The 12682-nt window shown below is 47.1% G+C and overlaps 1 protein-coding gene across 1 annotated transcript; it reads right to left on the reverse strand.

Moving 5' to 3' along the window:
- Positions 1-282: 282 nt before the first annotated feature.
- LOC145395019 (uncharacterized) lies at positions 283-9756 on the reverse strand. The gene is made up of 4 exons (XM_080268763.1): positions 9566-9756; positions 6880-8058; positions 5909-5999; positions 283-3033 (listed from the first exon to the last, which is right to left on the reverse strand). Exons 1-4 carry the CDS (start codon positions 9754-9756, stop codon positions 1177-1179), a joined length of 3318 nt encoding a protein of 1105 aa, XP_080124889.1. The 3' UTR covers positions 283-1176.
- Between the last annotated feature and the right edge of the window lie 2926 nt (positions 9757-12682).

Consider the following 12682-nt stretch of genomic DNA (forward strand, 5'->3'; position numbering starts at 1 on the left):
AAGAGTACAGAATCTTCCCGGTAATAAATGTTCTAATCATGAGGAAATTTGCTGATGTTACTGCGCACATCTCATTCAAGGATGGTAGGAAGAACCAGCCGAGTCCAGGGTCAGCTATAACTATTTGTAGATGTCATGTTATCACCATGCCTATAGAACTGCACCATTCAGATTTGTACTACATCTGCATTAACCTCTTCAATCCAGTGATGTAGCTATTTCATTGTTCTACCTCCAGATGATTTTACTAAACTCAAGGGGAAAGATACGCATGAAACCTTCTGTAAGTTACACTTTTATTTTATAAAATCAAGCATCCTTAATTTTACCTAAGTCAATAGAAAACATAAAAATCACTGATAAATAAAGCAGTGTGTGACCATTATACATAAAACCTATTATTGAGGTAAACCATTCACTCCTGCCATCACAAAGCTTGAACCCTTCAGTTCCATGGCATATTTTATTCATACTAACTCCACATGATATTATTCACTTTTGGAGAGATCTTTTATAGTAAAGAAGTGCTGCAAATGATGGCTATGCTTCACTTCTTCATTTACACAGCCTCTCTAAAGCTGAGTAAAATTGGAGACGGTATAAAATGAAAATACACCATCGGACTGAACGGGTTGTCCTAATGCAGATAATCTGAATGTGAAAACCAACTCTGAATGTAAAGAAAAAGGCTAACCTGTCTTAGATATCACAGTAACTTAAAACACTCCATTAAAGGCAACTTGTGTAAGTTCTGTAGTGCATTCTTTATCACAGCATGTATCACAAGTTATAGGAAAACGTACAGTACTACAAACACTCATCACTGGATACACACAGTAATATATGTCTACGTTTTTACAGTAGTATTATGAAGTTTTTTTGTTTACTGAGCAAAGGACCTGGCGTGGGAATAATGTTTAGCATCTGAAGGGTAAATATTGTGTAACCAATAGAGCAACCCATCTGCTCTGGAAAATGTATTTATCATGTAGAAGTAATACTGTGACGCTTTGGTAATTATTCACTTACTGAACAGCTGTAGCACCATGTTAACATGCTTAACAATGCGGTAAGTAGTTTATATTGGCACAACTTTGGATAATGGTGGCTGTGGTTATGTCTGTCTGCATCTGTGTCTATGGTATGCACGGAAGTGGGTGTGTGTGTGTGTATAGGTCACCGAGCAGCCAATGAGTCTTTGACAGCTGCCAGGATCTCGTCAGCAAAGCGGCGAGTAATGGTTGGAGGAACAAGCCGTGAGTAGCTGATGCTAAAACTGATGACATGTGTGTCCTCCTGCACCTGAAGGTTAATAATGTGTGTGAAGAGGAAGCGTCTCAGCGGTGTGAGGGTGTGGGTGGCCATATGCATTAATCGTTGTCCTGTCCATCTAACTGCCATTTCTTCACCGTCTTCCCTTGTGACGCCAACCAGCCGGAGTTCAGCATAAGGGAACCGTGGAGGCCGAAAATAGTCCTCACTGTCATCACTAGGCTGGGCCCAATGGATCAACTCTGGTGAGCCTGTCCAAGAGACAGCCGGAGTCTCCCATCGCTGCCGGTGTACCTCAATGGCTGCCTCCCAGAAGTCAGTAATGTTTTTCCTGCAAGGACAACAAAGGAGAATATCCGGCCTCTTGTGGGACTGACGATGGCGTGGTCTGCCATCATGGGACTCACGCCACCCATAAGGTGGGGCCGGCCACTCACGCCTCACCCACACTCGTTGACGTGTCACCACTCGACCACTATGCCCAGTCTCACTCATTGCCTCCACCAGGGAAGCCGTGGCAATGCTCACACAAGTAGTGAACCCACTGACATAACTGATCCTCTTAGCTTTACACAAGTTAATAAAGTTCCTGCTCAGGACACTATCAAGAGTTCTTTGGTGGTAACCCTCACTGTCAGTGTCATTATTGTGGTCAGTAGCGGTTGTGTTCACATCCTGGTCTACTCCCATCATGGTTGCCAGTCGTTCCTGAAGCCAAGTCAAACGCTGATCCTCCATCCCAGCTGCATCATCAGTCTGCCCCGGCCCTTCATTTCTCACCCTTTGCCTCTGTTCTTCCTCCTCAGTCTGCTCCCCACCTCGCAACCTCTGTCTCTGCTCTTGGATTTTTAACCTCCACCTTGGCCCATCTGTCTGCTCCTGGTCTCTCAGGCTCAACCTAAGGTCTTCTGTTTGTTCCTGACCTCTCACTTTCTGCCTCTCTTCATCTTCAGTCTGCTCTTGGTCTCTTGCTATCTGTCTCTGATCTTCCCCAGTCTGCTCCTGATCTAAGCTTCCTTGATTCTGATCCTCTCTGTTTACCTCCTGGCTTCTCACCCTCTGCCTATGATCCTTTGTAGTGCCCTTTTGCCCCGTGACGCGATCAAGTTGTGCCACAATTGACTCACACAAAGTTTTAGGTGACAGACCATCTAGGAAGACACGAGGGAAGGATAATATTAGATATGTTCGATAGCGCCAGGACTCAGGCACTGAATCAGTCTTGTCACTACATCCTCCTACCTCACTCTCAGGAATGGAGGTGTTAGCTGTAGCAGTGGTGGGATCAGCTGGGGTACCCCAGTTGTTTTGATCAGCTAAGCCATCACATGTGTGCTGAGATTCAGTAACACGGGAGCCAGAAGCATTATCAACATGCTTGGCAGTGGCATCAGGACGGTCTTCATCACTAGTTTCGTTGTTAGTTTGTACAGGTCTGGTAATATCTATGACACATGGATTAGGCGAGTCACTGGTGAAACGGTTAGATGTGGTGTTATTAGTGGTGCAAGGATTGGGTGTGGCCGGTCCCGTAGTTTGAGTAGGTGAGCCAGGCGGCAAGATCTGGCTACCCAGGTGTGTGAGAAAGCAGAGTGGCCCACCAGTCCTGCTCCTCCGCTGCCGCTCCAACTGCTCGGCCACCTCCAGCCATGCACTTTCTGATTCACTGGAGTAGTCACCATCACTGAAGTCATCATCATCATAGTCGTCGTCGTCATCATCATTATCATCGTTACTTTTGTGGTCATCATCATCTTTGCTCTGTAAAAAAGAGACTTTTGTGGATAAGACTATATCGGTAATATCCAATCACTTACTGCCCCATCAGGGGTATAGGGACTCGGGCTAGGCTATTCAGTCCTGACACTGAAGAGAGTGTGAAGAGTTACGTACTCACCACAGACAGGCATTGTGTGAATATAGTCTTTTTTCTGGCAACTGATAAACTTCACAAGCAACCATCAACACATGCTACAGGATAAGGGGCAATGAATGCAAAGTTAACAAAAAACAGAGTTATGCATGACTCTTGACTTGAGATCAGATCAAACTTCATACCAAACCCTAGGAAATTCCCCCCAACCCCAACATTCCTCCCCTGTTCACCCGTAAGTCCCACGTTTCCTACTATGCTCAGACAACAAATTGGTAAAAAAGCATATCCTGTTAAAAGAACCTTAAAGTACTATTTTTAAGAGAAGTATTTATTCCATATAATTATTTGGGGGGATCTAAAATATCTTTATGCCTACAGCTACAGAACTACTATATTCTTGCAGCTGCTTTGGTACCTGCACTGTACTTGCTTCAAGTGTTATACATTACCAGATAAGAAACTGATTTAAAACTGAGCAACTAAATACAGAGATACAGTACACTACAGTACGCCTCAAGTCTAGCCAAACATTATCGGTGTCACAGACAGTGGGTGAATTGAAAAGAAGAGTGGGCAAAACAGGACTCCACAATATTTTGCAAATCAAATAAGCTACAACCCACCGACTGACTCCTTTAATGCTGTTACCTTCACCCATGACTATCTTTTCACTTGTTTTGCCCAAATTATGGGCATTTTTTTCTCTAGAGGCGTATTCAGTAGAGTGCATATCTTTCACGATGCTGTGCAGCTGATACTTAACTGCTTACTGAAAGTGCAACTGTATCCTTGCACTTTGATATATCTTGACAAATATCGTTATCCATGGGTATTAGGAATCCTCCAATAAATATTTATAACAATCCACTTGTTTCCTGTAATATGTGAACAAATAAGTGAAATGAAACCTCAGTACATTTACTGTGGCATAATTACATGAAACTAAACCTCAGTATACCTTCTGACATAAGTGATAAATAACATAAGTTTTAAGGACAGATACAATTATTTCACGGCTAGGAATACTTTATCAGGTCAATAAGTGCCTCATTACGGCCCTGTGAAGGACACTGACCAGGCACTGAGGGAGCAGCACTGAGTGTGGAACTAACCTGGCACTGAGGGGGTGGCATTAACCAGGTACTGTGAGGGGTGGCATCAACTTGGCACTGCGAGAGAGCAGTACAAACCTGGTACTATGAGTAAGTGACACTAACCTGGTACTATGAGTAAGTGACACTAACCTGGTACTAAGGGGGAGTGACACTAATCTGGTACTATGAGGGATGGTAGCAGCTTGGCACTGTACAGGGCAGCACTAACTTGGTACTTAGAAGATGACACTAACCTGGCACTGTAAGGGGCAACACTAACTTGATACTGTGAAGGGGATGGCACTAACTTGACACTGTGAGGGTCAGCACTAACCTGACACTGTGAGGGGGATGGCACTAAACTGGTTCTGTGAGGGGTGGCACTAACCTGGTACTGTGATAGGTAACACTCACCTGACACTAACCTGGCACTGTAAAGGTGGCACTACCGTGGCAGTGTGAAGGATTGGCACTAATCTAGCAATGTGAAAGGTGGCACTACCCTGACACTGTGAAGGGTTAGCACTAACCTGGCACTTTGATGGTGGCACTACCCTGGCACAATGAAGGGTGGAACTAACCTGACCCTGTGAGGGGTGGCACTAACCTGGCATTGTTAAGACACTAACCTGGCACTTTGATGGTGACACTACCCTAGCACAGTGAAGGGTGGCACCAACCTGGTACTGTTAATTGTGACACTAACCTGGCACTGTGAAGGGTGGCACTAACCTGGTACTGTTAAAGGTGGCACTGACCTGGTACTGTTAAGGGTGACATTAACCTGGCACTGTTAAGGGTGGCATTAACCTGGTGCTGTTTAGGGTGGCACTAACCTGGTACTTTTAAGGGTGGCAGTAACCTGGCACTGTGAATGGTGGCAGTAACCTGGCACTGTGAATGGTGGCATTAACCTGGCACTGTCAAGGGTGACACTAACCTGGCACTCTCAAGGGTGGCATTAACCTGACACTATCAATGGTGGCACCTCACACTCTCAAGGGTGGCACTAACCTGACACCGTCAATGGTGGCACCTAGCACTCTCAAGGGTGGTACTAACCTGACACTGTCAATGGTGGCACCTCACACTCTCAAGGGTGGCACTAACCTGACACTATCAATGGTGGCACCTCACACTCTCAAGGGTGGTACTAACGTGACACTGTCAATGGTGGCACCTAGCACTGTCAAGGGTGGTACTAACCTGACACTGTCAATGGTGGCACTAACCTGACTGTCAATGGTGGCACTAACCTGACACTGTCAATGGTGGCACTAACCTGACACTGTCAATGGTGGCACTAACCTGACACTGTCAATGGTGGCATCCAGCACTCTCAAGGGTGGTACTAACCTGACACAGTCAATGGTGGCACCTAGCACTGTCAAGGGTGGCACTAACCTGACACAGTCAATGAAGGCACTAACTTGACACTGTCAATGGTGGCATCCAGCACTCTCAAGGGTGGTACTAACCTGAGAGTCAGTGGTGGCACCTAGTACTGTCAAGGGTGGTACTAACCTGACAGTCAATGGTGGCACCTAGCTCTCTCATGGGTGGCACTAACCTGACACAGTCAATGGTGGCACCTAGCACTGTCAAGGGTGGCACTAACCTGACACAGTCAATGGTGGTACCTAGCACTGTCAAGGTTGGCACTAACCTGATCCACAGCAGGAGGTGGAAGGACACATATCCACATATCACCTGCTCTGGTCCTCCGTCGCATACCCAGGCTCCACCACCACCACCACCTGCAATGCAACCAAACATAAGTAAAACAAAACTCCGTAACAACACATTAGCAACAAGACAATACATATTTATAACATCTTTACCGGCAATCACACATCAGCAATACAACCCTGAGTCCAGTGCTGCCTCCTTCTAACAAAAAAGTGGATAGTACTTTCATCTTAAATGTCGGGACCAACTGCCTAGCCCCGGGCTCCTACGCTCCTCATGGGGCAATGTAGGATTGGATGATGGATGGATGGATGTAAATACTTGATCACAAATTGTATAAGCACGAAAACCACTAAAAAAAAAAAAAAAAAAAAATTGCTCCAACCCACAGCTGAATGCGCATCCAAGAGGGAAGTCAATAAAAGCTGCCCAGAATCGGTCAGTATCGTTGAACACTGAAAAATCGTACCTTACTCTCAGCAAACACTTGAAAGTTACCATCAAGTAAAATTCTCCACCTAATAGGTATGGCCTTGGTCATGACCTCGCAACTTAATCCTATCAACATGTGAATTTACAGATTACTTTTGCAACCTCCTGACACTTTCATTCATCTCAAAAAGATCTCACGGCTCTGTCAAACCGCTCCACTTCGAGAAGACTCCAAAGTTGGATATATTAACTGAACGTTGTCAAATTTATTGTCATCGACGTGGTTAAATATAATGCCATCACAATCAAAGCACTACATCGTTGACTTGGTAATCTAAATTTTTAAGATATTTTGGGTTAATTATGCCTATATATTAGGGCTGTATTAAGAAAAGGTATATTAAAATAAATCGTACCTAATTAAGGTCAAACAATATTAACCAAACTACATATCTAATTTATTTGCACATTATTTATGTACCCGCACGTTACATTATTTACAGACTTAATACACACCTGTGGAGATGAGCACGTGTGAGATCAATGTGTCGATGCATGATGGGCACAGTTGACCTGATCTCCAGCACCAGATACAAGGCCTCTAGGGACCTCGTCATCTTATCTCTGTCCTCCATCTTCATCACCCACTCCACCCCTGGAGATTCATCTTTTTCCGTCCTTTCCTCCTCCTCAGTCTCCTCCACATACTCGTCGTCCTCATTCTCGCCCAGGGCTTGTTTATTATTCTTCTTCAATGTGCTATCGCCTTCCTTAGGAGTATTATTATCCTCTTCCCTCTCTGTGTCTTCATTCTCTTGTTTTGCTCCCGCATCGCCCTCTTCAGAATTAGCGTTATTTTCCTGCTCCGTATCATCACTATCATCATTTTCCCTCTCTCCGTCTTCATTTTCCAGCTTTGCTCCCGTCTCCCCCTCTTCGCTACTGTTATTTTCCTGCAGCGTATCCTCACTATCACTGCTACCCCTATGCTCACTACTGTCTCTCTCTTCATTATCGCTGTCATATTCCCGCTCATTTTCCTGGTAGTGTTTGGGCGGAGTGACGTCAAGGTGCGCGCGCTCAAGGCTATCGGGTAACACTGCGTGGGTCGTTAACATTTCCTCCTGCCTAACTTTGCTGTTCTCTCCCTCTCCTCCCTCTGTTTGACTACTGGAGGATGAGGACTGTTCACTGATTGTTGCTGAACCACCCCTGACCCCGGCTAAGTTCTCAGTGCTCACTTCTGACACTTCACTGTTCACTGTAGACACTGAACTGTTCATTTCTGACACTTCGCTAATCACCACGGCCTCGTCTAAGGCTATTCTAGGCGCCTCACGGGTCACTACCTCGCTGTTCACCGCCTGCAGTTCGTTTCTCACTGCTGACTCACCACCCGCCTGTGCTGACTCGTCAATCGCTTCGCCCACCGCCTCGCTAGCCGCACCTAACTCCTCACTTGATCGCACAGAGGTATTATTCTCACGTGATACTGTCCTCTCAGCTCCCAACTCAACACTCTCGCCCGCCGACTCTTCACTGATCGGCGTCAGGTTCCTGGCGCCCTTAGTAACGGGGTGGCGGGAGGGCGGGGCAGCAGTGTCTAGTCGTGAGGGCGAGGCAGGCAGCTCGCCCTTGTTACAGGATACACCCATCTCACTCTCCTGCCTTTGAACTCCTGCATTCACCACAGTCCTGCAAGATAGTAAACATTTCTCCGGTATGAATATAACTTTGCAACATTCATATTAACGCAGTTACCAACATGTTACATCATGCAAAAAGCAATGGTTAAGTAGGGATACTGATTACACCACTGTTTGTCATCTGGTTATAATACAAATGACTGACTGAAAAATTTATTTTAAAAGTATACAAAGCACATAAACAACAAAAGGTAGTGGGTCTTGCCCCACACACAATCTTCAGCAAATACACATAAAGTGAAGACTCATTATTCACATGGTATTACAATACAGCAATGGTATATTACAAAAGTGAAAAATGAAAATATGTACATCAGGTTACGCGCAGGGACATTGAGGGCAGTTAAGTGAATGAAAAATCAGCAGAGAAAACTACTGGTATTTAATTTATACTTATTGATTAATGACGCAATAGCTCACAACTACCTGCCAACTGAGTTACCCAAGAAACCGCCCGACTTGACGTAACATAAGTTACACCAGTTTTCTGTAACTAATAAATGGGAAAACTATAGAACAAGAAGTTAAGGATACCAGCACTTTGTATTATGTATAGTTTATCACAATAAATGCAAGGATATCTCTGACTGATCAGGTAATTTACACGGGCTTATTTCTCAAATTTATATGATTCATATCTTAGTTAAACTTGTTGTCTCTTTGTTTGCACTACTGTCTGCCATTCTTTATTCTAAATTACGTGACCGTTAACATCATAAAATGGTTTATACATAAAGAAAGTTTGATGGCATTATTCATATTTCAGAACCGGTAGGTTGATCGTGTAATTTCTGAACCGGTCACTAAGCTTTTTACATGATCAAAGAGAAACAAATGACGCAATCCGTTGACATGCTTATTAATTCCAGCAATGACTCATTTTATGAATTTAACCACTTTTATGAAACCCATTTCAAACATGTTACTTGAACACTATCACAAAATGCACATGATAATGTATGAAATATATTCATGAGGAATTTATAATAATCACGGAGGAATTCGGTACGCCTGTTCAACTATTTATACCTGGCAACCGCGCAACACAAACCCCACTAAATCTTCCTATGCTTAGCCGTACGTACTGTCGCAATTTTTAACGATAGTTATGGTAAGTTACTCGTAATAGTTTGACTGGAAAATAAATTTGAAAATAGGTCCAATAGCTTTCTACGCTGTGTATGACCACATTATGACAATTTTTCCTACCTGCGCAGCTGTATAGTTGTTGGCAGTACAGGCTACACTGCAAACCAATGTCGTCGTAACCTATATGACAATAAACTTACTTTGAAGCTGACGAATTTTACCGGATTTGCGAGATATAATGAAACTGCCATTGGCAGATGATTATTTCACCGCTTCATTTCAATAATCAAGATGTTTGTAAAGGAGTTAAAGTTGGAAAACTTTGTGCGTGATCAGACACCACAAGAACGTTATATCACCGAATTTCACCATTCACAGTACAGCAACGTAACTATCGAGCCACCTACTTTCGACTATTCAGGGTGGAGGTGGCCGTGAAATCACAGAGCTGGGGCGAAACTGAGCTGTATCGGACGGTGGTGGTGGTGGTGGCGGAGGCGTGTGCGTGTGTATGGTGAGTGCGGCGGTGTTGACGTAGCTGGCACGGGAGTGTGACGTCCCGTGGCGCAATACTCGGCACATTTAGGTTTATTGACATCGCTTTAAGAACTGTATCTGTTGTAAACTTTATCGTATTTTCTTTATTTATTTGCAGCCATGTATTTTATGTAGCTCCATCACCGTGTTTGTTTGCAAGTGGCGAAACGATAACTACTTCTGATTGCTTTAGCCCCGTGAGCAGTACAAGTGGTAAGTCGGTTATCGGATGGTTCACTGTTGCTGTGTGCTTGGGTGTCGCGTTGCCTTTTATCTGGAAAAAAAAAATGAAAAACTGGTCGCCATGGTTTCCATGCACAATATATAAGTTGATTAAAGGCACACCACTGGAGAGTAGTTCATAAATTTAAGTTAGCCTACTGTGCCTAGGGTCCATTAAAAAGGGAGAGATTAGACATTTTCAGGGAACGAACCGCTGAACTTCGCGACTATGAGCCAATAGACGGATGGCGGTGCGCCACCATTCCAGTGCAATCTTACTAAAATGCGCGCTTCCGCCGCCGGAAGCCCCACCCCGCTACGGAGCCGCAGCTCCACCCCCACCCCAGGAGGATACCACAGCGGGCCAGCTAAACGAGACGCTGGCCCAGAGCGAGACGGGCTCAGGTGCGCCCCGACCTTGAGTCCCTCTTCCCCTCAACCGGACCAACTACGACGTCGCAGGAATGCGAGACTACTTCTCGGCCGGACCAGCCCTCGTCAGGATTGGGGTGGGACTACTCCAGATACAGTCCCAGGCAGCACCGCGGTAACGGCCACTGTACGCACTGGGGAGGGAACGGCCACTGTACGCCCTTCTTCTGTTTCCCCCTGCAGCCCCGTGGTATTGGCCACTGTACGTACCGGGGAAGGGACGGCCACTATGCCTTTCTGCTGCAGCCACATCTGGAGCCCGCCTCGGTGTGACGGCCACTGTGTGCGCACCGACAGGCAAAGGCAGGAGTGGAACCGCAATGACGGCCACTGTACGTGTCGGGGAGGGAACAGCCACTGTACGTCCCTCATCCACCTCCTCCTACGGGAGTAGCACCACGGTAACGGCCACAGGATGTACCGGGGAGGGAACGGCCACTGTATATCCCTCAGCTACTTCCCGTTGGGCAGGCAGACCCGCGGTGACAGCCACTGTACACGCTGGGGAGGGAATGGCCACTGTACGTCCCTCATCTGCCTCTTCCTCCTTCAGGAGCAGCACCGCGGCGATGGCCACTGTACACGCCGGGGAAGGGACGGCCACTGTACATCCTTCTGCTGCTAGCCCAAAGGCCTGTGGAACTGCGATGATGGCCACTGTACACCCTTCATCCACAGTCCCAAAGGTTCTTCCAGAGGAGAAGGTCCCTTGCACGGCCCACTCTCCACCTTGCATGGGACGCCCCTCTGTCTCTCTCCAGGCGTGGTTCCCCGGCAGTGCTGCCGTTCCAGGAGTGGTGGCGAGGCCCTGTCATTGAAGGCGGGATCCACGCCCTCCAGCCTGCCACTGGACAACGCCGGATTTTCAACGGACGCCTCGCGGGAGAGGTGCCGCAGTCAACCCCTGACAGCGCCCCAACCTAGAGGCGACCACAGTCCAAGGCCTCCCAGGGCCAGCCCTTGGACCCCCGCCCTGGCACCACTCACTGCCGGCCCTCTGCTCGGAGTAAGAAGCGGCAGGCCCGACTCCTGACACTGTTTGGCCCCAGCCCCGAGGGCCCCTCACCAGGTAGAGGCCCTGACAGGAAAGGGCCTCCCTGCACCCCAGACCAGAAACGCACCCAGTCTATGATGCCCCCGAGAGCTGTCCTTTGCCTTCTGCAGGAGGGCTCACCAGTAGGGCTCCCTTCGACTCCCAGGCTCCACCTCAAATGAGTCCTGACCTCGGCAGCCCAGTGACGACATAGTGAGACCCCAGTGTCGTATTAGAGACTCAATAGTGACAGTGACTGTGTGTGGTACAGAAACAGTGAGACCGGAACACCACCCGTAAAGTGTCTCTACCCTAATCTACTCAGAGTGCTGTGTTAGTACCTAAGTTCCCAGGACTAGAGCAATATACAAGTGTGTGGTGATACCCAAGTGCAAATAGACCAGTGTACAACGCAGAGTCCAAGGGACCAAGTGAATGAACAGTGTCACCACCCCTATGTGATATTCTCTTGTGCAGTAACTCAGGTGTAACCACAGTGTCTATGTAACTTAGTGTACCAATATTAACTAACCGATCACTATACCCATTCCACATTCAGTGCCCAATTGTATGTATATTGTAAAGAAGTTGGATTAAGGCAATATATGTGTTAAGGTGTCTTGCCAAGTTTTTATGCCCTGTTCCTTTGTAAGCATTCTATTTCCGGTCTAGAAAGAGGACCTCACTCAGTCGCTGGTGTCTTTAGAACGAGAAGTCGGACTAAAAACATCCAGCATAACACATACAAACAAGAGCCCTGGGACCTAATACTGTAATGGATTAATAATTATTAATTAGTGGTGAAATACCAGCACCGGGAAGACCAGCACCAAGGGGACATCACAGGGAGGCGTGGAAAGGGCCCGAGCAAATCGGGCATACGTCCCCTATCACCAGACGCCCCTCTTCCCCTCAACGGAGCCCGTGGGAAGTATGCCACCCCGCCGCACTACTCTCAGGTCAGACCAGCACTCGGCAGGATCGGGTGCGACTTGTTCCTTAACAGTCTTGGGTAGAACCGTGATGTCGGTCACTGTCCACGTCAGGGAGAAGACAGCCACCGTACGCTTCTCATCTACCATCCCTTGCAGGACTGCGGCAGCGTCCACTGTACCCGCCGGGGAGAGAACGGCCACTGTCCTTCCATCACCTGCAGCCTTTGCTGGGAGCAGAACCATGGCGACGGCCACAGTCCTCGCCGGGGAGAGAACGGCCACCGTCCTTCTCCCACCTGCTGTCCAAGGGCAAGGCAGAAACACAGCAACAGCCACCGTCCTTGCTGAGGAGAGAACTGCCGCTA

The sequence above is a fragment of the Coenobita brevimanus genome, chromosome 29 (genome assembly GCF_032717465.1).
Source record: "Coenobita brevimanus isolate Jiangsu-jjx chromosome 29, ASM3271746v2, whole genome shotgun sequence".
Taxonomy (NCBI): domain Eukaryota; kingdom Metazoa; phylum Arthropoda; class Malacostraca; order Decapoda; family Coenobitidae; genus Coenobita; species Coenobita brevimanus.

Bases quoted from the DNA above. Each gene is read 5' to 3' on its own strand.
- LOC145395019 (XM_080268763.1), bottom strand. From the start codon at position 9,756: ATGTCAATAAACCTAAATGTGCCGAGTATTGCGCCACGGGACGTCACA. The intron at 6,000-6,879 runs GTGTGTATTAAG...GTTGCATTGCAG, and splicing joins ACACGTGCTCATCTCCACAG to GTGGTGGTGGTGGTGGAGCC. The intron at 3,034-5,908 runs GTTAGTGCCAAC...TCTTTTTTACAG, and splicing joins CACCTCCTGCTGTGGATCAG to AGCAAAGATGATGATGACCA.